We start from the raw sequence: 25,124 nt of genomic DNA on the forward strand, positions 1-25,124 counted from the left end.
TATATAATTATCTACTACATGACTTTCCTATATATAAATATTTGATAAAATAAAAATGTATTCTGCCTTTCTGATAATTCTGCCTGTATTTAAAGAGGACTCAAACATGCGTCACGAGAATTAAACATTTACTATTAGGTTAATCATGAAAGTACAGTTGTATAGCACAGAAACTGTCTTCTTTGAAAGTTCTGTACGTCTAAGTTTTAAAATAAAAGTCTGCTTCCTCATGTCTTCAGCAAATGCCCTCCTTGTTTCATTTAGTATTTCTATTTTCAGATCATGAAACTAGCATCATGCACAGACTACAGAACACCATCCTAGAGCACTGCAAGGTGCTGCTGGATATCATGGACTTGACTTCTCATCTAGACTGGTTTGTTGACTAGATAAGCAGGATTGCTAACATTTCATCCCCCAAAATTCATAAATCAGTTATTTTTTATGTTATAAATAATGGAATTAAACATGAAAACAAAAAGCATACTAAAGAATTAATGAAATGTGCATAAAATTGCATAAAATTAGTATTCCTTGACCAGCTACAAATCTTGTGTAATCATGCAGACAATGGAATCAGTCAGGGGTGGAGAAGTTTCTCTGGCCATTGCCCACAGTCAGATATGTAACATATGTTTGTCTCTTGTTTTGTAAATACAGTATATTCTATGTTCAATATTTCAGTTTGCTAGCACTAGCTTCATGTGCCAGAGAATATAATTATGTCCGTCCTGAGCTGACCACTGAAAATATCATTGTGATTCAAAGTGGCAGGTAGACAAAGCATATTACACAGAAATAATCAAAGTTAACCTTTACAATGCAGATAAAATTTATAGTAATTAAAAAAAAATTTAATTTTGTTGAAACTTTAAAGTAGAATGACAGATGCTGCTTCTGTGGGTAGTTGTGTTCATTAGCTTTGTGTCTGTTAGCTACTGAGAATTTATATTTTCTGTCCAGGCATCCTCTTCAAGAACTGTGTTGCAGCCCTTTTGTTCCCAATGCCACAATGAGTGGAGGAGACCATAGCAAGATGAAGGTTCTCACAGGGCCCAATGCCAGTGGAAAGAGTGTCTATCTGAAACAGGTTATATATGCACTTTAAGAAAAAAATTCGATCTTTATTTTCGTATTATATTTTTTCTAGTGTAAAGGCTGCCTAGAAATTTGTCTGAATTTGCTGTTATGTGGGTGATGTGTACATGTATGCACATGTGTACCAAAAGCTGTATATACTCATATTTATGCATGTGAGTATAAGCATATACACGGTACATGTACTAGAGTTTTATTGGTCAATTGCTGTGGTGTAGTGTTAGATGAGATTTTGAATGAAAATCTATGTATTCCAAGAAATTCATAACACTGTGTTTTGAAGCTGGATAGCTAATCTCTTATTAAACTGTCTTAATGAGCTCATTATATTTTATAGGGATACAATTTATATCTTGTTCATTGATTGTCTTGTCTATTTTTCTGAAGGTTTTTCTTTCAAAAGGAGACCAAAGAAAGAAAGAAAATGTCCACATTTTGATGTCTGCAATTTCATTGGTTTAAAACTCACTGCATGTGATAGGGACATTTTGTTTGAACAACATTGCCTATGGAATCTACATCTATTCTCTTAAGTCTTATAGCCTTAGTTTCTATTGGACTTTTAAGGTGTCAAGAGGCACACATGTATAATATACAGTAGTAAACTTTTTCTTTGCAGGTAGCCCTCATAACATTTCTTGCCCATATTGGTAGCTATGTTCCTGCTGAATCTGCAAGAATTGGTCTTCTGGACCGTATTTTCTCTCGTATCAAAACAATGGAGAGTGTCTCTGTGGGTCTTTCTACATTCATGATTGATTTGAACCAGGTAGGCAACAATAGCAGTGAGTCCAACTTGTTGTTATATGTCCTGACATATTACACTTTTCAAGTCTAATCCTTCTGCAAAGTATTGAAGTAGGTTATGAAGCAAAAACTTAGTACTTTGATAATATATTAAAAATTAAGTATAATTTATTAAATCTATAATGATAATGATAATTTTTTTTGAAAGTTTGCCTATTGATGTCAACTTTTTTTCTTTAATTTAACAAAATACAGGTATCAGCAGCAATAAACAATGCCACACAAAATTCTCTGATCATTTTGGATGAATTTGGAAAAGGCACAGAGACGGTATGTTATATTTATACCAATGAAGGATATACAAGCATTATTAGTTGTTTTTTAAATTATACCTAGCCTAGCTGGCACATCACCTGTTTGAATGATTTTTCCCTATGCCCATTTCCACATGCCCATATATTTTAGAAACCTCAGTTAACCTATGAATGAAAATTGGGCTTATATTTTAATAATAATGAAACAGTACAGATGTACTTTATTTCAGTTTTGGTCAAACATGATGTGTGTGTGTATGTGTGTGTTTATATGTGCCCTCAAAAATATACTTCAATAAATGAACACATTTACTGCATGTTAAGAATATGTGATGAGGTATCCATTCTATTTAGCTATTATTATGTTGAATATGTGTCTAATTTGCAAACATATCTTGTGTATTTCAGACTGATGGTTTGGCTCTATTATGCAGTTGTTTAAAGCACTGGTTAGCACTTGGTTCCTCCTGTCCTCATGTACTGGTCTCAACACATTTTCATGGACTTATTCAGCACAGACTACTGCCAAACTCTCAACAACTTAAATTTCAGGTTTATTTGAATTTTTTTTTTACCTCATACATAATATATTACCATGAAAGATTAATTTATTATTATTATTATTATTTATTATAACATTTTTAGAAAAAATACTTTCAAGTTTATTTTAGTGCATTTTTGTTTTTCTGATTATTGCACAATTCTGTTAATTTTGAGTTGCTAGGCGAATTATTAGTGAAAAAAATTCCACTGGTGAAAATGTACATATGAGAGGTTTTATTACATTTAAGGTCTGAATTGGCCAAGAGAAATATTATAGCTTTGCAGGATATATTTAGACATAGAAAATATGGCTTTAGGATATTTTAAACATGGATATTATACCTTTAATTGCAAAAAATAAAACTTATTTAAAATTTGTTTAGATAACAAGTTACTGCTATGATATTTTTAAAAAAGATATCTTGGTTTTGACAGTCAGTTCTGATTTCTTAAAATCAATTAATGGAATGTACCAATAATGGGAGCACAACAGATGTCAAATCAAAATGAATTTTTGGTCATTAGCAACTGTGAACTCACTGTATTTTGAGACAGAAAATTCACCCTCTTTATATAAACAAAGGAATATACAGAACATGTGACTGTGGGAGTGATCTCATTGACTACACCTGTCAGTGTATAACTGTACGCCACAGTTTTGGCTTTCATACTTAAAAGGCTAGATTTGATTACTCTGAAGGAGATTAATTGTTGATAATTGGTCAGCTCCTGTATATTTCAAGTTCAATGGTTATATACTTTATGACAACACTCCCCTATATCAATCTGACCATGAATTTTATTTTCGGCAACTGCATATTTTAAATAATGCATTATGATTTGGCACTTTTCATTATATAGAAATCAGCACTTTAAGTGTACAACAAGTATACTATATTACAATTATTTATTTTTAACATGTGGCATCTTCATTTTCTCCAGACAATGGACATTGTGCAGAATGAAACAGAGCTGGTTTTCCTGTATCAGCTGATAGATGGCAGCACCAACTGTAGTCAGGCATGCCATATTGCTGCTCAGGCAGGATTACCAAAGGAAATAGTCAGCAGAGGACTGGAGGTACAGTACAGCCACAAGTTATGATTAATAAATGCACTGATTTTGTTGAATTAAAGGGCTCCTTTATCATTTGGATGAATGGAATGTTTTATTCAAGTTTATAAATAGGAATTGATAGTACGTATTCCGAATATTGTGCACCAGATACATATATATATAGTAACGTTACCTTACTTACATGTATTTAACATGCTGTTGAATCCTTTTTTATTAATGCTTTTCCAAAAGAGAGTATCCCCTCAACTCCACTTTCAATCATTTAAAAAAGGGGGGATTTGTCATGAAATCATCATAATTTGATTTATTTTTTAAAAATCTTTAGTTGATGATATTGATTGTTTTAGGTGTCAGAGTTATTGCGGAAAGGAGAACCTGTCCATAGACAAAACACCTCCAGCACCCTGGCACTCTATAGGAGGTTGTAAACATAAATATTTATTAATCTGCTGGATTTTTACTGATTCAAGTTTTAAAAAGGGAAATATATCTACATATTTTAATTCATATTTGAGGATGGCTTTTTAGAACCTTTTTTATTTTTGAGTTGAACTGAAGAAAATGGCCTTTCACCTGAGAATCTTCCTTGTTATAAGTCTCGGCTTAATGCTTTTATTTGTTTCAGATGTGAGAATGTTGTAAACAAGTTCTTACAACTGGATTTGGAGAAAGAAAACCTAAACGCTTTTCTTCAAGAGTTTGTCATTCCTGCCAGCATAGACCTTAACTAGAAGCATTTTGTGTTGTCAAAGTGAAAAGAAAGATATGAAAATATTTCTGAAAATATAAACTTTTCATTTTGCCCTTTGTAATATTTAATTATATGTTCTACACATAGTTAAATACACATACACATATGTATCTTTCAGTAAAGAAAAACTTTATGTGTAATGGACAAGATGGTCTGCCCAGTAAAATTAAATTTGATTCCATTGTTTTTATTCCAATTTATCTGTTTATAATTTTGTTAAGTTTTGATATTTTTTTTAATATTCTGCCAGGTTGATATCTACTTGTTTTGGATCCACCTTTATATATGATTTTCAAATGCGTAACTTGATATTTGTCTTTTTTAAGGTTTTATCTTTTCATAATTTTAATAAGTTTGACATTTTAAGTCATGGCCATGTTTATATATATTCATTGGTCCATTAATTTTTTACAAAGTTTACATTTTTTTCTTTCAACATTTACTCAACTTGTACTTAATTATTAATTATTTTCACATTGTATATCACAGGAACTTTTTTTTTTTTTTTTTTTTTTTTTGTTCCTTTATGTTGAAGATTGATTTTTTAACTTAATGGAAAGTTCAGAATTTAAATATGATATATTTTAAAATGATAATAATTAATAAGCTCCTTTGTATTGTTTTCTTGACATAAAAATACTTTATATACCATGTCATGTTTCAAGTTGGAATTTGATTGGTTTTTGATAAAAATTTTATTAGTATTTTTATTTGTATATTTGTCCAGTGTTAGACAATTAGATGGGAATTTTAAATAAATACCAAATACTGATTTTTTTTCTTCTCTGTCAAAGTGAAAACAGCTTTTAAATTGTGATAAGTGTTCTTGCAAGTCCATAGATGAGGTGTATGAAAAATGCAAAAATATTAGCCGCGTTCGTTAACTGTGATGTTGTGACCGAGAAGAGCGTGTCATCATTCCCCCCCCCCCCCCCGCCCCATTTACCAGGTTCTCATAATGCATCAAAAATATAGGTCAAGGTCACAGTCATTTATGTTGTCAGTTTTATTGTCTTTCTGTGTTTCTTTCTTTTTATTTTCGGCTCACGAAAATTTAACATTCACAATGTTGTTCTTTGGTATAAATTTTGAAGAAAATTGAGTGTTTTTAGGCAGTTTTATGAAGGCATATGCATTTCCTTTCGTATCGAGACTACACCCCCACTCTGATGACGTCACGTACAAGGATTTTGGAGCAGTAGTGATGGTACATAAAAGAGAAATATGTGTTTCTATTTCTTGCCTATATAAACTATGTATATGATGTCTAAAATACAATGATTGGAAAAAAGAGAAAGAGAGTAGTTGGAAGTATTATCAGAACCAGGAAATCGGCTTTACGGGACATAAAGTCGGTAAGTATCGTAGGTAAAGTGAAGAATATGTTGCTCATAAATGCAACCTCTACTATTTATATGATATATCTCATTGTAAATATTATTTATCTGTAAATTTTAAGACTTACCCTTATACATGTGTGTCTCATTATATGTAGTGTTGCCTATGTTTGTAGCTTGATCATGCCACGTACATTATGGTTTACATCAATAGAGTTCTGTTCTTTTCTGTACCAATCACGTGTAATCGTTGAACCGTTTGGAGTGCAGCCCCCTGCCTGTATCATTCTGATTGAAAACCTTTACTAAGTTCACAAATGCAGACACAATGCTGTCATTTTTTTTTTTTTTTTTTTTTGAGTTGTTTATGTTTTAATACATTTCATAGATACGTTCTATTTAACTTGAACTGTATTACTGATACTTGTACTAGTGTATTACTAGTACTTGAGTATGTTACATGGCCAGCCATTTAGATATAGATATTATGAATAAGGTGTTCATATGTCCTCCTTCCTTGCATTGTACTGTTTATTTAAGTTTTTTAAAAAAATGTGGTAGAATTATCTTGTCTGTGAGCAAAATGACAACCTAAACTGAGAAGACTCCCAGAAGCTACAGGGAGAACCACTCCCATTCAGAGAGTACACTCAGTTAAATGAACACCATTCAACTCTGTTAGCACTCTCCATTATTATTTTGTTTTGATAGATTTCTTGATGATGATAATATATTATTATTTTTAGTTTTTCCATGCGAATAAACTACATATAAAACCATATTGACAAAATACAAAGAAAAATGTAGTATTAATAAGGGTAATAATTGATTTTTTAGGTAGATCTGATTTTTATTCAATTTTTGTAAATCTCTGATAACTGATCAAACCAGCCCTTTGCAGCACCCATCATTGACACATAATTCATATGCTTTAGCAATATGCCAAGTATTGTAAAACAGTCCTTGTTCATCAATTTTCATACAGATTCTGGGAGTATGCAAAGGATACAAAGTTCCTTCCGGCCTTACTAGTGTTCTCTCATGCCTCACAGTCAATGTATGAATGCAATGCACCAGTTTATTCACTAATAATTGTATTAACATGATAACATCACAGATATTGTTGTTAAATTCCAATACAGTAATAACATCAGGATACAGATACAGCTTGGATGTTTTCCAACTTATCCCCCCAACAGTAATAGTAGATCTACTTTCAGAATGTTGTCAGCAAGAGCTCTGTCTCCTGGTAGCTCTCCAACTGCACTGTTCTCCATGTCTGTTTCTTCACACATTTTAACAATCGTGCATTAGCAACCAGATTGTATTAAAATAATTGTCACTATTGGCTCATCCCCAATGAAACTATCAGTCTACATAGATCAGTCCAACTCTGCAGGAACTCTTGCTGAATGCAATCACATTAGTGGATTAATAAACCTTCCCCTGGCGTTATGTAGAATACGGTAAAGCTGGTGATTATATGAGTACCCTGGAAACGAGTAGGTGTTTTAATCTTATTGCATTCAGTGAGTCTCCGTGAAATTGGATCAATCTACTTAGGGCGTATTCCCAGAGCTTTTAGATCGATCTATCCCCGCGGGGAGTCTCACTAGATTACTGTCAGATAATCCGGCTTAAATGTCAGTCCCGCCTACTACAAGCTGTAAGGGGGTAATTAACTTTCGTGCCCGCTCGGCTGACAGCTATTTAGCATGAACCCCAGGGAGTTAGGTCGATCTAAAGTAGATCTATCTAAAAGCTCTGGGAATACAGCCATAGACTGATAGTTTCATTGGGAATAGCTTTATTTGTTTACACTGCTCTCACAATTATATCAGTATACTACTTAGTACTGTGCATCAGTGGGAAAGTTGCCCAGCTCAGTTTCACAGAAAATTTAGTTGACTAGATTTGGTCATTATGCTCCATGTCCAATGTCTATCTTGGTTCCATTTTTAGATTGTAGTTGTTATGGTGTTACAAATACTAATAAAATCACACTTTTGTTCATTGTGTGAGCTTCCAAACTGTCAAGCTTCAGACTTCAGTCTGAAATTAACTTAATTTTAATATGAGCATTGTATTTAGTCAGACTGGGTTCCCATACCTAGATCGATCTAATAGGATCAATCCATCTTTAAGGGGTTTCTTGCTAAATTGCTTTCAGCTTAAGCAGGTTAGATGTCTGGCACACCTACTGAAGCTGCTAAATGATAATTAATTAGGCCACACTTTTTTATTTTTATGGATGACATCCTCTGGGTACCCCAAAATTGGTGCGAGAAGGCGAAAAAAAAAAAAAAAAACAGTCCAAAAAAAAAAATACTGCTTAAGTAAAGGAATGCTGTCAGTACACAGCTGGAAACACAAATTTTACCACAGAAACACGTATCAAACTAACAATATGTCTTTATCCATGCTCTCAAAATATTAAAGCATTGTGAATACTTCGTAGAAATGTAAAAAAAAGTCATGAATAGATACACTTCTTATTACAAAATCTATTAAGGTTATTTCATGCATTTTGTTGGTATAGCAATCAATAAAACAAATATCAAACAAACAGTGTGTCTTTATTTGTATTCTCAGAATATTAAAGCATTTTGAACACTTCACAGAAATGTTTAAAAAATGGTGCAAAGATATGCTTAATACTACCAAATCTATTAAAGGTCATTTTGGACGATGCCATTTTGTCTACTTCGACTCACACGGCCAAACTGTCAGGTGGCCTGTCCGACCTTCATCCCACCAAATACCTCGACGCCCTTGTCGACCCTTTTTTCGCTACAGAAAACCTGGTAGCCTATGTGCTGCTTTGTACAGAATGTCACTGAAATTTTTCGGGCGATAATCGCTGGTGGCCACCAGTCTTTCGCACAATTGTAAAAAGGTGATATCTCCATGCCCAATATCAATGGCATACCAATCCAAAACGATGGCACCTGTTCTCTTTATGACTTTAATTGTCCTGTAATTTGAAAGTAATCCTAGAGATGAATTTGATGGCAAAGCGGCCACATTTCCACGTGGCGATAATACGCATGCGCAGAAAGCTCATTTCCTGGCAAATTCAATAACGACGTTTGCGACAACCGACTTCGTTGGGGGCTGGGAGGGGGGATTTTTTTTTTTTCCGGAGAACGGGCGAAAATCGGTGCGCGCGCAGGATGTCATCCATAAAAAAAAAGTGTGGCCTTACCCCCTAGCAGCCTCAGTAGGCATGACAAATATCTAAGCCTTTTAAGTTAATTGCAATTTAGCGCGAATCCGCTTGGAGATTAATCGCTCCCCAGTTAGTACGATAGGGTCTGGGAATGGTCCCTTAGAGTAGGCCATTTGCATCCCAAAGCTTCAGCACATAAGCCTGTTTTATTTGCTTCAGGAGAAATATGCTTGCTTTCAGTAACAGCCCAAAAGTGATCAGATTTTTTTCTGATTTGTCTTTGCAGGCAAGTAACCAATGATAAACAAAAGACAAAATCCTGCAAGTACAATGTATTTGGTATGGGCACAATATTTACAGTTTTTGTTTGTACAAGTTGCATCTTTCTTCATGATATTGTTTTTGCACAACGAGCACAGCTTTGTTAATGTTGCACCAAGAGCACAATCTTTTTAATTTCATTCGGGTCTTGTAGCTTACTTTAATTTACTTTCCTAAATTGATAGTAATGCCATGACTTTTTTGATCTGTTGTGTTGCAGTATTGCTTAGTTTTTTGTCATTGGCGAAAGATTTTTGGTTGTACGTTTTGCTGACGATAACCTCACTTTTTGGTTTTACGTTTTGCTTAAGATAACCTCACCTTTATCTGGTGAGCAAAAAGGCCTTGGGGTGAAGGGGCTGCAATTGTATTATTGGATGTTATATAACCACAATATCATTTTGAGTATTTGGTATCATCAGTGCAAAAGGCCTTTCTAAGGTATATAAATCTTATTTGTTTGGCAATTTCCTTAACGTTTTGTTTAATGCACAAAATGATGTCAAATTGATTATCCCTTTACACCTTGTGATAGATTACCCTCAAAATAATATCAGAAATTAATACTTCATAGAATATCAAACAAGATTACCTGATATTTTTGACCAACATAATTGTACCACCAGCGTTAGCGCTGGCGGTACACATGGTTTCGGTCCCGTCCGGATCGTTCCGCCGGCTCCGCCGGCTCCGCCGGACGGCTACCGTTACCGCTTCTCCTCCTAGACGGTAAGGGCCCCCGTACCCATCTCATGGATTTAGGTCACCTATAATCTCAACTCGTTCCACGTAAAATTTGGGCTTTGTCGGTATTGGGGTCTGGGTGTGGCACTCATTACAATGCACCCTTGTCTAAAAATGGCAAAATTAAATGCTAATTATCTACCCTACGGAAGGAGTTATGGGAAAAATTTCTATAGACGGCTTTCCAAAAGTCATATGTGTAGATTTCAAATATACCCTTGGATTTGACCTTTGACCTTTACTTCAAGGTCAAATAGGCCAAAATTTTCAAAAAAATGAAATTTTTTACGAAAAAAAATTTTTTTGCCCTGTTATTCAGACACTACACAGACTTAACCAATAATATTATTGGAAAGTGTTACCCTTCAGGTCATCTTTCATCTCCATGAATTTGGGGTCAATCGGTGCATTTTCACGGGAGTAGCGGCCATAAGATACCGAAACTGAAAACTGTCTCTAATTCGGGAACCGTTAATGCTAGAGACCCATTCTTTTTTGCATTTTGTAGAGCATGTAAAGCCCAACACTGGAGGTGGTCTCCGTTTTTTTTGTATTCCATACGGTTTTTGAGTTACGCTGTATCAAAAAGTACATATTGGTGGTAAAAGCAAAATGTGCAGTACGGTAATGGATAATAAATTTTGAACTCTGGAAAAATAAAACATAAGGCTTGGCAAAGCAGACAACTTGTGTTCAAAAATGACATTATTTCATCAAATTTGAACTTCTGAAACTTCAGAGCACCTCCTATTTCAAGAATTTTGACCAAAATGACATTTTCTCTATTTTAATTAATTTTTTCTGTACGAAATTTAAGGCACATTATGGTAACTCCAAAATTATAACATTTAGTCCCTTATATCTCCAAAACTGGCAGAGATAGGTCCATAGTTACTATTGAAGTTGAATAGGAAGTCATATACTGGCTATCTTACTGTGACCTTGAAATTGACCTTTAACCTACTTTTCACCATGAACTGAACTTTGCAAATTTTGCTTCCCTTTTATCTCCAAAACTGGCAGAGATAGGTCCATAGTTCTTATTGAACTTGAATAGGAAGTCATATACTGGCAATCTAAATGTGATCTTAAAATTGACCTTTGACCTACTTTTCACCATGAACTGAACTTTGCAAATTTTGCTTCCCTTTTATCTCCAAAACTGGCTGAGATAGGTCCGTAGTTACTATTGAACTTGAATAGAAAGTCATATACTGGCAATCTAAATGTGACCTTGAAATTGACCTTTGACCTACTTTTCACCATGAATTGAACTTTGCAAATATTGCTTTCCTTTTATCTCCAAAACTGGCAGAGATAGGTCCGTAGTTACTATTGAACTTGAATAGGAAGTCATATACTGGCAATCTATATGTGACCTTAAAATTGACCTTTGACCTACTTTACACCATGAACTGAACTTTGCAAATTTTGCTTTTCTTTTATCTCCAAAACTGGCTGAGATAGGTCCGTAGTTACTATTGAACTTGAATAGAAAGTCATATACTGGCAATCTAAATGTGACATTGAAATTGACCTTTGACCTACTTTTCACCATGAATTGAACTTTGCAAATTTTGCTTTCCTTTTATCTCCAAAACTGGCAGAGATAGGTCCGTAGTTACTATTGAACTTGAATAGGAAGTCATATACTGGCAATCTATATGTGACCTTAAAATTGACTTTTGACCTACTTTTCACCATGAATTGAACTTTGCAAATTTTGCTTTCCTTTTATCTTCAAAACTGGCAGAGATAGGTCCATAGTTACTATTGAACTTGAATAGGAAGTCATATACTGGCAATCTATATGTGACCTTAAAATTGACCTTTGACCTACTTTTCACCACGAATTGAACTTTGCAAATTTTGCTTTCCTTTTATCTCCAAAACTGGCAGAGATAGGTCCGTAGTTACTATTGAACTTGAATAGGAAGTCATATACTGGCAATCTAAATGTGATCTTAAAATTGACCTTTGACCTACTTTACACCATGAACTGAATTTTGCAAATTTTGCTTTTCTTTTATCTCCAAAACTGGCTGAGATAGGTCCGTAGTTACTATTGAACTTGAATAGAAAGTCATATACTGGCAATCTAAATGTGACCTTAAAATTGACCTTTGACCTACTTTTCACCATGAACTGAACTTTGCAAATTTTGCTTTCCTTTTGTCTCCAAAACTGGCAGAGATAGGTCCATAGTTACTCTTGAACTTGAATAGGAAGTCATATACTGGCAATTTACTGTGACCTTGAAATTGACCCTTGACCTATCTTACGAAGAACTTAAATTTGATTGTTCCATATATATTTTTTGCAAAAGTTTAAAAATTCTTGTTGATTGCATTTTAACAGCTTGTCAAGCACAAAACTGGTGGCTGTGTCCCTTATTTTGTGTATGTGGGGGTCTATACGAATGCGCTTGCTCCAGCTGGTGGTACAATATTCGGAGGCGGTATCGCCTCTCTGATCCTCTAGTTAGTCTTAGTCCTAACAGTCACTGTCATCTGCTCCCCCTTTCCTTCATCTCCCATTAACAGTTACTCACAGTCACTTCAATAATAAGACATTCCCATCAAGAGAGAGGGGTCTTGCTATAAAAATGCAAATGACTTGATAGATAACCCTGACAATATGAGTGTTGCAGTATTTAACTCTGTGCACATATAAGAGTTCTGCCCAATGTCAGTCATATCTTTACAAGAAAGCTAAATGTAAAACTTATTTTCTTATGTGCTGTTGACATTTGTTAATTTTCGAAATAAGATGAGTTACTCAAAATGGTATGTACAGTAATTGTCAAGTAAAAATATGTGAATAAAAATTTAATCTGTTTTTTCTTTTCAGTCGTCTGGAATAGGCAATCCATCAGTATACCATGCCTTAGTAGTGATATTCTTGGAGTTCTTTGCATGGGGGCTGCTCACAACTCCCATGATATCTGTAAGTAAACCAGGTTTCCTTTCATAGAGTTACTATTATGAATTGTGGAAAGTTGTCTATTATAATGTATGTTTTTACAGCAAGAATTGCATTAAGTTGATGAATTGATTTAAAACATGTCTGAATAGAAGATTGCTTTAAACCACCCTGACTGATGTTTGACACTTTGTGTCTATTTTCAGTCAGATGAACACCCCATCTCTTGTTCAAATATTCTTGTATAAAATCACCAGCTTTTCTGTATTCTACTCAATGCCAGGAGGAGGCATGTAAACTGTAAATCTGATCAGATTGCATTCAGCGAGAGTCCCCCATAGGTTGATTAATCTAGGTAGAAAAATAGTTTTATTGGAATTGATGAGCCCTTAGATATAGCTCTTTTTTGTACAGGAGCCAAGTAACAGATGTTGTGCCACACTTAAATTTGAATATGTATACTCAATACTTGTATGATGATCAGTCTGTCAGTTAAATTAATATATTTCACTACCCCCCCCCCCCCCCCCCCCCCAAATGTGGGCTCAATGAAGCAAAGGTATATCCTTCTGTGATTTCAAATAAGCAACAGCTGTTGGATCTCAGCAACCCAATCAATTCAATAAAATAGTAACTTTTCTTGAAACAAATTTCCAGCAGTTGTTTGATGTATAAGCACAGCAGACTTTGGTTTGAATGATTTTCCTCTCAGGCCTTCGTATATCACAACATATTGTCCTTATTTATTTCAGGTGTTAGATGAAACATTTCCAAAGCATACTTTTCTGATTAATGGACTAATACAAGGAGTGAAGGTATGGGCAGAATGAATGGTGAAATAAACACCAATACTCATTCCTATCCTCAGAAATTTAAAATTATTTTTTCCAACAGTTTTACTTCCTTAGTTTGAAAACTATTATTCATCTCATGATCTATACTTAGTAGAAATACCCAATATTTATGTATTTGTCATTGTTTTGCTCTAAATTATTTTCCTGAAGTTTGAAGAACATACTGTAATGTATTTGGTACATTATGACTGATCTTCTGGAAATGGTATGAGAGCATACTAAATCCTGCATTTTAGTGCAGCCTTGAAAATCAATAATGTTAGATATTTGTACTTTGTGGAGCACTCAGCTTTTATACATATTAATTGTTGTCAGTGAGCATACATTCTCGCAAGGATATAATTATATACCAGAAATGTTTCAACACAGCCTTGATTATGATATCATATAAAATAGGACTTAAAATGGATTGAATGCTAAGCCTTCTTGGTACTCAATTTATGATGCTGTAACATGATTTATAACAAACTTTTTTTTTTTTTTACAAAATCATAAGGTCCCAAGAGTTAAAATATATTACGCATACTATATTATTACTATAGTTAAACAATGCAACCATTTTTACCACTTCTCTTTTTGAAACTTAATCACTAAACGTTAAATAATCTGCCTATAAATTGCTTTCAACCTGCATCATGTGAATGCATGGTGGTTTTGTACACTGGCTGAAAACCACTTCAGTATTTCCACTGTTCTAGGACATTATCTTATTCCTGGCTGTTCTGACCGTTGACTATCTTCATCAGACAGCCTATCATACAACACAACACGTCTTGTTGAGATGTAATAGCGGTAAACTTTAATAAGAAAAAATAAACAAAATATAAGTACAAAGACAATAACAAAGTAAACTTTACAAAACTATTTCGTCTAAAAACTGAAGGCCAATTACGGTAACATAGTTGTGATGATAGTAAGAATGCTGTATAAAACTTAACGATAATTACGGTAATAAAAGTGAGCAATTTAAATAACGTTTTTTGTACTAAAGCTTAATTTCAATACCAATGCACAACACAACGTACATGTATCTGTCCTAAATTAAACTGCATTTACCGTACTAGATAAACAAATGTAAATTCTCACAAGAAGTGGTGTCACCGGCTAAAACGTGCGAAGCAGTACTGAGAACGTGCAACAGATTCGCAATGACCTGAAAACGGGAACCAACAATAAATTCGCTGGCACGCTAAACTCTAAACAATATCACTTGCATCACAACACTAATACAGTAAGTTTGCGCTAAGCTTACGGTAAAGTGCCATGAATTTCGAACGGCTCTTGAATTTCGAACGATCTTAAAATCGGCCGTCTGGAGTTTTTTCTGGACCATGAATTTCGGCCAGTAAGCAATTTTGCGCGATCTTCATTTCGTGAATTTCGTACACCTTAAAATCGGCCACCGGGCTATTCTCGCGCTTATAAAGATCTAACAGTCGGCAATGTTGCCCTAGCGTACCTTTACCTGAGTACTACGTGTGCGGCCCACGGTGCAAGATAACGATCAGTACAGTTAGTTTAGGACGCTAAACAACATCGTCATATCCATTCATTCAGATAACAGGAGAATCTATTAAGAGTTGTACTGTCGGGCTGTTGTTTCTTTACCGCAGTATTCGGTGTGAGATAGCGATCGGTAGTTTTGCTGAGGCGCACAATAGCATTGTTATCGTAGAGACTTCAGTAACAGAACAAAAGAGCAATATTAAGAGCTGCAATAAAGATTACCATTATTGCTTTCTTGACGATCTTCCGCTAATGAAGTCCCTTGAAATGTACAAATGAAATGAAAAATATTTTTAAAAATAATAAATTCCAATGGGGAGGGATGGAGGGTTAAAAACAATCTAGAACGATCTCCGGCTGACGATCTGCCGCAAACGAAAGCCACTGAACGAGTATGAGCTTTCTCGTTTCACTCGGATTGCGACGCTGACGATACGAAAATTGCGTTCTCGTCTCGCCCTTTGGCTTACGAAGTCTCTTTAACAAATATGAAAATTGCCTCCTGGTCTCTCTCGGATTGCGAACCATCTCTCGCTGAAAATTTGAAATTTTCCTTTTTGTCAATCAGCTTTGTCAGTTGCCGTGCGTATGAAGGTCCGGAAGGTGTCCCCTTTCACAAATTGGCCTGTAGTTTGCTTAGTGTTTTGTACCGCATGAAGGTCACTCTTGTCACTGCTGCATACGGCGTGGAATGTGTATCTTAAAGTTCATAGAAACATTTATTGTGTTTTGTAAGCTTTAGGAAGTAGTTTCGTCGTGACTGAATATCAGCGTACACTACAAAGTAGTACCATTCATTTGTGACGCATCATAAAAGCTAGGTACGTCAAATTACTCTAAGAAAATTTCTTACAACGTCCACGGCTGTCCCGACAAGCCAAGACGTCATTAAAAAAAAGTCGCAAGCCTTCTAGCCGTCTTTGAAAATATAGGCCGTCCGGTGATGTCAGCGGCCGTCCAAATGACGGCTGGACAGTTCACTGGGAAAAGCCTTGCTCATAAGGGTATATTTATTTAACTAGGGGCTTACTGACATCACCCAGCTTACATGCGGGTGCATGCCTCCCAAAATTATATTAAATGATAAAATTGTAATATATCTAAATTTAATTGTTTGTAAATTTTGTAAAAATTGCCCATGCCACCCCGTTAGTTTGGAGGGTTAAGCTCGATCAAGTCCGTGTCAAAATTCTTTGAAACTTTGCAGGAAAAATCAATCTTCCTTTGTTTCTCTGGCTCCTTGTTTAGCCCGATGATCAGATTTATTTAGTGCCCCCAGGTCTGCTGGAGCAGCTCTTTGAAATAACACACAGGTAGATTTTTATCTGAGATAAATATCGCGTTCGATACACTCAAGACAAAAGCTACCTGTGGGCTGAAGGGCACTTTACCCTCTAATTAAGAGGTAAAGCAAGTTCCAGCTAGATGGACGATTAAGATCGGACTTCAGATGGTAACTAGTATTGTTTACCTCAGTTCTGTGAAAGCAAACGAGAAGGGTGTCAGAACAATGGTGCATATATAAATTATACAGAGAATTTGTACATTCAGGTGACCTTAACATATAATCGAAGGGGATTTTCGATAATATTCCTTGAAAAGTACACTAGATTTATGGAGAATAATATCATGGTTGGCCAAAAAATTATATACGCACAGTGTATCCGTGCGTATGCCTGGTTACGCCCCTGTCGCAAACCAGCAAACCATATCCTACTGACTACATGAAAATTGCCTTCTAGCATGGACAAAAAGTCCAAGCTTCTATGCTTGCTCGGATCGCTGACGATCTCTTGCTGACGAATATACTAACGAAGTCCCTTGAACTAGTGTGGAAATTGACTTACTGTCGCGCTCAGGTCGCTCACTATCTCCCATTGTCGATCTTCCAGTCCCTTGAACGAATATAAAAGCTGCCTTTTCGGTTTACTCTAGATTACCTATCTCTCGCGTTTGTTTGAAGATGGTTTCAATGACAAAACGTACACGCTTTTCAAATGCGTACATTGACGCAACTATGCGCCAGGAAATCAGTTGCTGCTGCTGGTTAAGATTGGGTTGCCTGAGCGAAAAAAAAAAAAAAACGGCCCTGCACCCCCCCCCCCCCCCAAACCTAGTATATTTGATCGCAGACAACAATCAGCGGTCATCTTGGTCGCAGCGCAAGACGGAGAGAGACCGTAATACACAGTTCGGCTGCCGTGGCGAAGGCTACCTGTGCGCCGCACATACCGATCTGCGGTCGTAGTGGCCTCTCTGCACGGAGGAGAGGCCGTAGTGCCGAGGCCGGCTTCTGCAGGGAAGGCTACGTATGCGTCGGAGACACCGACCCGCGAACGGCGAGATGAGGACGCATTCGCGCGTAAAGCTCCGCCCGACTTTAACGGTAAAGGCAACGAACCTGGTCGCGGAAGACACTTATCGCAGATGAAGGCTACCTGCACGTGCGCCATAGACACTGATCGGCTGTCGTCTCAGTTTCAGTGCACGGAAAGGAGCAACGGTAACACTAAGCTTCCATAGTAAAGGTTATCTGGCCGTGACAGACGCTAATCGTCGGCCATCTCTCCCTCCGTCCACTCCCGTTCTGAGCGCCAGGATCGTTTTTGAAAAACGACACTAGTTTCTGGCTGCCAGAATCGCGTTTGAAAAACGACACTACTGACGCATTATTTTATAAATGGTGCAAGGACGTGCTGTTTTGCGGCCCTAGACAACAGTACCGCTCTATCTATGGGCCATACACAGTGATCGGGTGAAAGTACGTGTATATCTTTGGTCGCAATTACCGACACTCACACATCATACATTATGGTAACTCTAAATAGATCGTCGGGAGAAGATAACAGAAGGCCTAGCGACGAACAGACAACTTCCGGTCAAAATTGACAGAATTCCATGAAATTCGAACTTTCGGAAGTTCTGAGCACCTCCATTTCATGAATTTCGGCCAGAACGATCTTTTCCCAAATTTAATTATTTTCTACTGTTCGAAATTCATGGCACATTACCGTAATAGCCGTTCTACGATTGAATATAGCTTTTACAGAGGGTTTATACAATGAAATACGCCAGATAAATTGTAGTGACACATTGCGCAAACGAAAACAAACACGAAATCACCCTAAGTAAATCTGCATCGTTAAATGACACTGAACGCTATCAAAGATCGTCGCGGCAGCAATTTAAGGTATGTTTACAAACTAAATCATATAACTTAACAAAAAAAAACCTTAAAACATACTATAAACTCAATAACTTGTCAACAAAATAAAAACGCTTACTTTAACTCCTACGGTTGACGGAGTTGGGTCTTCCTACTGAAGAACTAGAACGGCGTGTATCTTCTGAGTATCGTGTGAGTGAATGAAGATCATTCTAAGTGTAACTAACTAATATCAGAGTTTCTGGCCAATAACATCCAGCCAACACCCCTCACCAGATCGATCACGCCACTTATCCCCGTAACATGGGGGTTACTGACCAATGGAGTCCGGCCGACACCCCTCACGAGATTGAAAGCGCCACTACCCGTTATACAATAATCTAACCCCAATACAGAGACAGCGCTAGGAGGCTAGCGAAGTGAAAGGGCTACAAATTTACAGAAAGGGGTCTTCAGATCTATACATAGAGTACTTAACATTCTCCTGGAAATAATCCTGTAGCAATTAAATAACAGTAAATAATAATAATAATAATAGTTGGTTTCAACACACTGGCAACTTCTTTGGTGAGGACACTGTCAGTTATTCACATGTATTGTTTATATGGACATGCTGTTTTTTTGTAGTTGGTGCAGGTGGGGCCAAAAATTTAAGACCATACATATTGATTCCTGTATTTCTGTTTTAAGGGCATCCTGTCATTCCTGTCAGCTCCTCTGGTGGGGGCACTGTCAGACATATGGGGTCGCAAGCCATTTCTGTTGCTTACTGTCTCTTTTACATGTGCTCCTATACCACTCATGAAGTTTAGTCCTATGTAAGTAATTTGCAATCATTAACTAATTGGTGCCCTTTTAAATGTGCATACTCATAGCATAGTTTTTTTAACAGTTCATTATCTCATTTATTGTTTTAGGTACGTACTGTATTTTTTGGTTACAATTAAGTAAAATATCATTATATTCAGTCATCTTAGTGTTGGGTATTTTATTTTAAATAAATGCACTAGCAACAGACTTTTATAACATCTGGTACATAAATTTGTGTGTTTTCAGGTGGTACTTTACCATGATCTCAATCTCAGGAATCTTTGCTGTCACCTTCAGTGTAGTGTTTGCCTATGTAGCTGATATCACAACAGAGGAAGACAGAAGTGCTGCTTATGGACTGGTCAGTGAAATGCATACACACAGACATGCACAGACATACAATTTTTTTCCAATTTCATACAGCAGAATGCTCAGTTCATTGTTTGCCCAAACACATGAAGGTGACTGATCTCTCCTGATGATACCTCTGAACTAAGATCTGAGTATTTGTTTCTTGAATTTTATAGGTGTCTGCAACATTTGCTGCAAGCCTTGTGACCAGTCCTGCCATTGGTGCTTACTTGGGTCACATGTACAGTGAGAAGTTAGTTGTGGCCCTAGCCACTGCAATAGCCTTACTAGATGTGCTCTTTATACTTGTGGCAGTGCCGGAGTCGTTGCCAGAAAAATTACGACCGTCTTCCTGGGGATCACACATCTCTTGGGAGAAGGCTGATCCATTTGGTGTAAGTAGATTTCTTGTGGTAATGTAGAAAGTAATATTAGGCCTACAAAATCTCTATGTGGAGCATTTTCTCACATTTTCTCTGGTGCTTAAACCCTTAGTGACATTTATTCTTCATATTCATTGTGCTTTAAAACTCATGTTTTAGAATCAGTTGAATATTTCATTAAAAAAACCCATAAACAATGTAATTATGTTTAAGTACATAGTTCTAATTGTAAGTTGAGAAAAGACTTAACTGTCTATTAAAGTTTCTTTTTCCCTGTTCTTTTCAGGCTTTGAGAAAAATTGGTCAAGATCAGTTAATACTCATGTTGTGTGTAACAGTATTTTTATCCTATCTACCAGAAGCTGGAGAATACTCCTGTTTCTTTGTATATCTAAAACTGGTGAGTTGATTTGTTAGAAATCTACATGTCTCCACACATGAATTTTGCACCATACTGCTTGATATTTGCTAAACATCCACAATATTTGTGATACATGCTTGTATCATTTGGCCAGCATCCGTACATGTCCGTAATAATCCGCAGAGGCACTTGTTTCTCTTCCCTAGATTTTTGAGATGTCCAAAATTTTGGTTGTGGATGATATGCGCAGCATACATACGCAAAACAAAAGTAGTACATTTGCAAAACATGCACTGTTTTCTGCTCTTATCCACAACTCCAGGGTAACCTTATGTAGAGCAACCCTATCACAAATGTAAATGATCTAGTTCAAATATTACAGATTTGTCAGGATTTAAACATTTCTGTTGCGTCTGATTTGCGAACATCTGCAATGGCATCCAGTTTTAATCGTGATACATATACTGTTATACAATACATAATATGTTCGTAATTCATAGTGTTCTTATCAGCATACTATTACGGAAAATTTGTCATTTTTGGTCAATTCTGTTGCGGATGACTACGAAGGCCCGAATCCCTAGAATATTTGTATCCTCAATTCTCTCGTCAGTATGATCTGGCCTTATCCGATTACACAATTGTAAAAAAAACTGAATGTACAAATGCCTACAATTTATCCCATAAGATAATTTGTTCAGTAATAACAGCATTTTTTTCAATCTTTAAGTTGCATGCAGTGTATACTGTACATTTTTCCAGATAATGGGATTCTCAGAAGAAGCAGTGGCATCTTTTATAGCTGTTGTAGGGGTGTTGTCAGTGTTTGCTCAGGTGAGTAAGGATAGAAAAGACACTGGAAATGCTGTAAAATATAGTGCTTTGCATAAATGAAGATTTTTTGTAAGTTTTTTAAAAACAAAAATACTATATTAACCCCATATGTTTGAATCTATTTTCAGACTGTTATCCTAGCCTTCTTAATGAAGTACCTAGGCAGTAAGCATGCTATTATAGTGGGACTTACTTGTGAGATGGTGCAGCTGGCCTGGTATGGCTTTGGTTCACAGCCTTGGTAAGTAATACCATCTAGTTTGTCATTTACAATATGCCAAATTGAGTCTATATATTTAATGGTACAGTTGGATAAGATGAATATTTATGTATAGTATGTAGTAGAGTAATAAGATGCTTGTTTACCAGAGCGGAGGCTTGTATCAATGTTTTAATGCTAGAAAGACAACGTTGCAGGTCAGCAGGTCAACTTGTGTTGGACTCTAATTATTACCAAAGTGAATAGGGCACCAGACATGTTTTATCACGGCAAAAGGCATACTCACTCACAGATGTCTTAATCTTACTTGTTTCAGGATGATGTGGTCAGCTGGGGCTATTGCAGCCATGTCCAGCATTACATATCCAGCCATCAGTGCATTTGCCTCTGCTCACGCTGATGCTGACCAACAAGGTAAGTCCAATAACACATATGACTAGGTCATTTATCAACCGACTTTGTTCAATAGTAACTGCTTTTATGTTTTATATCCAATTTGGTTGACTCAAGAGTGGGTAGTTTCAGGTTTTAGATGTAAGATTTACCCTGAAGAGTGATCAGAAACACTTGCAAATTTACTGTGACAGGCCATCTCTATTAAATTGGAAGACGGGGGTGTGAGAAGTGAGCAGGACCGAAATCTTAGTTTATGTCAGGTGTTTAATCTTATCATTCCAGGTGTAGCCCAGGGGATCATCACAGGAATCCGGGGACTGTGCAATGGGCTGGGACCAGCGCTTTATGGATTTATCTTCTTTCTGTTCCATGTTGACTTGAATGAGATGTCATCAGACGCAGAGAAGCCACTCATTCATGCAAAGCCAACTACCACCCTCCAGCCTCTCACCAATCAAACCTCTTTTGTTCACATGGAACCAATGCCAAATAGGACAATAGATGTGAGTTCTTTTTTTAGGTCCACTGTAACAAATCAAAGATTATGCCCAAATAATATTTGATTTGATTTGTTACATTTGGTGGAATTGATAATGTTTTGGAAATTTTAATGATGGCATTACCTGTTTATTTAGACTAATGTCAGTAGGATGTGAAGTAAACTTTGCAACGTGAAAAGATTATCCAAAAATTATACATGATTATAAAAGAATTAAGAGGTGAACCTTAATTGCACTATCAGACTGTTAATGGTCCTGATATATAACAATAAGGCTCCTTTGTCACTATCACATGCATCTATTAGATCTAAGTCTTGTGTTTGTAGCTTTTTGAATAATATTTTCTCATCCTAACATTCCTCATTATAACACTGGTGATTTTCTGCCTTTTTCCTCTGTATTTTGGCTGCAAGAACATTGTCATTTATTCATGGCTGCAGGTCTCTTTTCACAAGTGTTTTCACTCACAAAATTACCACCTTGTCCAGTGACAGTCACAAAACCCTATCCAATTTACTCGACATGTTCATTTGGTTAGCAGTTTGGCAAAAAATCTGTTTTACTGAATGGATACCTGGTTCTCCAGCTTTCTGATGCTGGTCTCCTTCATCTTCGCGAGTTCTGTGTGGATGATAGATCCAAATTGCAGTACAAAGAAGTTTTATGCAATTTATTTGTCTTACACAGTCGTTTTCCATGTATATGGCAACTTAAAGCATCTATGAAATACTGGTAGCTCTTGCCAACGCTTCATTGTGTTCCAGTGAGCTATTTGCCTCTACACTAGTTAGCTGCTTTATCTTCTTCTATTGACCAGTAGGGATGAAGTAGGTGCAAATTCTGATGCCCTTACCTGTGATGTTAATCTATGTCCAGTTGCAACTTTTTATCAAGAAATAATTTTTAGCTTTTTATTAGACTATTTAATGACTGTTGATTTTGTATTATATTTCACAAAAATAGATTGTCTTAATAGATTGTTAAAATAATTACATTTTTCTATTGAGTTTAAACCTTTTTGTTTCTTTTCAGTCTGTAGTTCCAGGTCCTCCATTTGCTTTTGGTGCCATTCTAGTCATCTTAGCCCTCCTTGTGGCAATATTCATTCCAGAAAATCCACACACAAATCTAAACAAAAGAACTTATAGTCATGACAAAGGTAAAACTAAAAAATAAATAATCTTGCTTGTCAATTATAGGTTTACTTATCCTTTAATTGTACTGATTTTATTCAAAACTTTGTTTTTGTGATGAGTTTTATAAACTATGTGAATCATTTGTATTTGTTTGCTGTTAGTTATTCATTTAAGATGTGTACTTAATTTAATATCAACTGAAGTAAAACGTAGTATTTTTCATTTCTAAAATATTTCTATTATTTGCATTTCAGAAGCCTTAATATCCAGTGAAGAAGAGGCATGACAGTGACAGTTTAGTACACTGGGTCTACATTTGCCCTGTCCAAATTATGTGCTAACATTGTGTTGTTTTACTTGGATACATTGCTGGTACTAACATTTTGTTCATAGACATGGGTATGTTGCCCATGCCAACAGAACACCTGTCAAAGTCTCTGTCATACAATACTTAGCAGTTTGTAACGCAAATTCAGTTCAGTAAGGATTGATGGATCCCTTTGGATCTTTAAACCTTGCAGCCTGTCATCCTGAGCAAGTAACTTGTTGCCTTGTCAGTAGTGAATGAGAAAGAGAAGTGAAGCTCACAGGTATTCTGTGAATCTCAAGATAGAGAAATAATTTTCATAATATTATGAGAACCTGCTGCACTGGCAGACAGAACAGTAACAGCAAGGTTATTAAATACATTTGGATTACAGCATGGTTACTTGAAAAAAGGATCCCTGTGTAAGACAAGTTGATTGCAATAGCATAGCCGTTTTCATGTATTTATGTACCAACATTTTTTTTCTGTTGGAAATGGAGACCATTTTGATACCATTTTGCTGCTGTCCCACCGTGTATCTGACCTAAATATTCTGTATGTATGCCACCTCTACAGTTGTACGCCTTACTAATACTAACTCAATACATGCAGTTGCTCTTCAAACTTTTCATGAGGAACTGCAAAATACTGGATATTATTTCTATAGCAGAATATGAAACAAAACTTGCATTTTATCCAGATGAGGACATGCTCTTCACAGTTTAAGTCTAGTTGATGAAAAAACTGACATGCAGGTGGATCAGGTTGCAGGAAACAGGCAGGATGGATTTGACTAGAACATGTCACAAAAGCCATACATTTAAGCTGAATTTGAGTTGTTGTTTGAAAAACTAAATTGTAACATTTAAGAAACATTCAAGCAGTGACTGATATGTGTCACTGATGTTAGAAAAGTGCTTTACTAGTGCATTGACCAGGTAAATGGCAGGAAGTAAATGGATGATTGTTGTAGTACCATATAAGTTTTATATTAAAAAAAAAAACATCAATTAAATTGATTTTAATTTAAAAAAAACAAGTTTTTTTGTTATTTGTTGTTATTGCCTTTTCATTTTGGGTGTGAGATGGGTAGGATGTTTTGATGTTTTTTTAAGAGGAAGGGATAGGGATAAATTTTTAATTTTTCAATTAATACTTTAAAATAATATTTAAAAGAATGTTAATATTGAAAAAGAATATTTAAAAATGTGAAGGGATGGGTGTTGGTGGTTTTTCAATTTTTTTTCCAGTTGAATAACAAATTAAATGTGCTTTCA

At 35.9% G+C, this 25,124-nt stretch overlaps 2 protein-coding genes and 1 long non-coding RNA gene across 8 annotated transcripts in view; 2 read left to right on the top strand and 1 right to left on the bottom strand.

Annotated features, from left to right (window-relative positions):
• LOC106165042 (mutS protein homolog 5) overlaps positions 1 to 5,042 on the top strand; it is a 21,430-nt gene extending 16,388 nt beyond the window's left edge. For 4 of the 5 annotated variants that reach the window (XM_013543121.2, XM_086996520.1, XM_086996515.1 and 1 more), the window contains exons 20-28: positions 280 to 376; positions 685 to 774; positions 964 to 1,090; positions 1,718 to 1,867; positions 2,101 to 2,175; positions 2,568 to 2,711; positions 3,645 to 3,782; positions 4,127 to 4,200; positions 4,405 to 5,041. In XM_013543121.2, coding sequence (XP_013398575.2) covers positions 280 to 376; positions 685 to 774; positions 964 to 1,090; positions 1,718 to 1,867; positions 2,101 to 2,175; positions 2,568 to 2,711; positions 3,645 to 3,782; positions 4,127 to 4,200; positions 4,405 to 4,510 — 1,001 coding nt within the window. In that variant the 3' untranslated portion in view covers positions 4,511 to 5,041. Of the gene's footprint in view, positions 1 to 279; positions 377 to 684; positions 775 to 963; positions 1,091 to 1,717; positions 1,868 to 2,100; positions 2,176 to 2,567; positions 2,712 to 3,644; positions 3,783 to 4,126; positions 4,201 to 4,404 lie in introns of all 5 variants that reach the window. The other variant, XM_086996531.1, reaches the window with a different exon arrangement.
• LOC147764841 (uncharacterized) lies at positions 488 to 6,150 on the bottom strand. The gene is made up of 2 exons (XR_015331290.1): positions 5,996 to 6,150; positions 488 to 1,081 (listed from the first exon to the last, which is right to left on the bottom strand). It is a non-coding gene; the product is annotated as an uncharacterized LOC147764841 (long non-coding RNA).
• LOC106165049 (solute carrier family 71 member 1) lies at positions 5,659 to 24,886 on the top strand. 2 transcript variants are annotated; one of them, XM_013543138.2, is made up of 14 exons: positions 5,688 to 5,885; positions 9,323 to 9,375; positions 12,952 to 13,047; positions 13,776 to 13,838; positions 19,240 to 19,367; positions 19,606 to 19,720; positions 19,887 to 20,105; positions 20,380 to 20,493; positions 21,217 to 21,288; positions 21,417 to 21,529; positions 21,825 to 21,922; positions 22,187 to 22,407; positions 23,437 to 23,563; positions 23,795 to 24,886. In XM_013543138.2, the coding sequence occupies exons 2-14, from the start codon at positions 9,334 to 9,336 to the stop codon at positions 23,824 to 23,826; spliced, it is 1,440 nt and encodes a 479-aa protein (XP_013398592.1). In that variant the 5' UTR covers positions 5,688 to 5,885; positions 9,323 to 9,333; the 3' UTR covers positions 23,827 to 24,886. The 2 variants fall into 2 exon arrangements, with proteins under 2 accessions (XP_013398591.1, XP_013398592.1); XM_013543137.2 differs by lacking the exon at positions 9,323 to 9,375 and having other exon boundaries at positions 5,659 to 5,885.
• The last annotated feature ends 238 nt before the right edge of the window (positions 24,887 to 25,124 follow it).

The sequence above is a fragment of the Lingula anatina genome, chromosome 1 (assembly GCF_051362555.1).
Source record: "Lingula anatina isolate TDL-2025a chromosome 1, LinAna3.0, whole genome shotgun sequence".
Taxonomy (NCBI): Eukaryota; Metazoa; Brachiopoda; class Lingulata; order Lingulida; family Lingulidae; genus Lingula; species Lingula anatina.

Bases quoted from the DNA above. Each gene is read 5' to 3' on its own strand.
- LOC106165049 (XM_013543137.2), top strand. From the start codon at position 5,808: ATGATTGGAAAAAAGAGAAAGAGAGTAGTTGGAAGTATTATCAGAACC. The intron at 20,106-20,379 runs GTAAGTAGATTT...TGTTCTTTTCAG, and splicing joins AGAAGGCTGATCCATTTGGT to GCTTTGAGAAAAATTGGTCA. The intron at 23,564-23,794 runs GTAAAACTAAAA...TTTGCATTTCAG, and splicing joins AACTTATAGTCATGACAAAG to AAGCCTTAATATCCAGTGAA.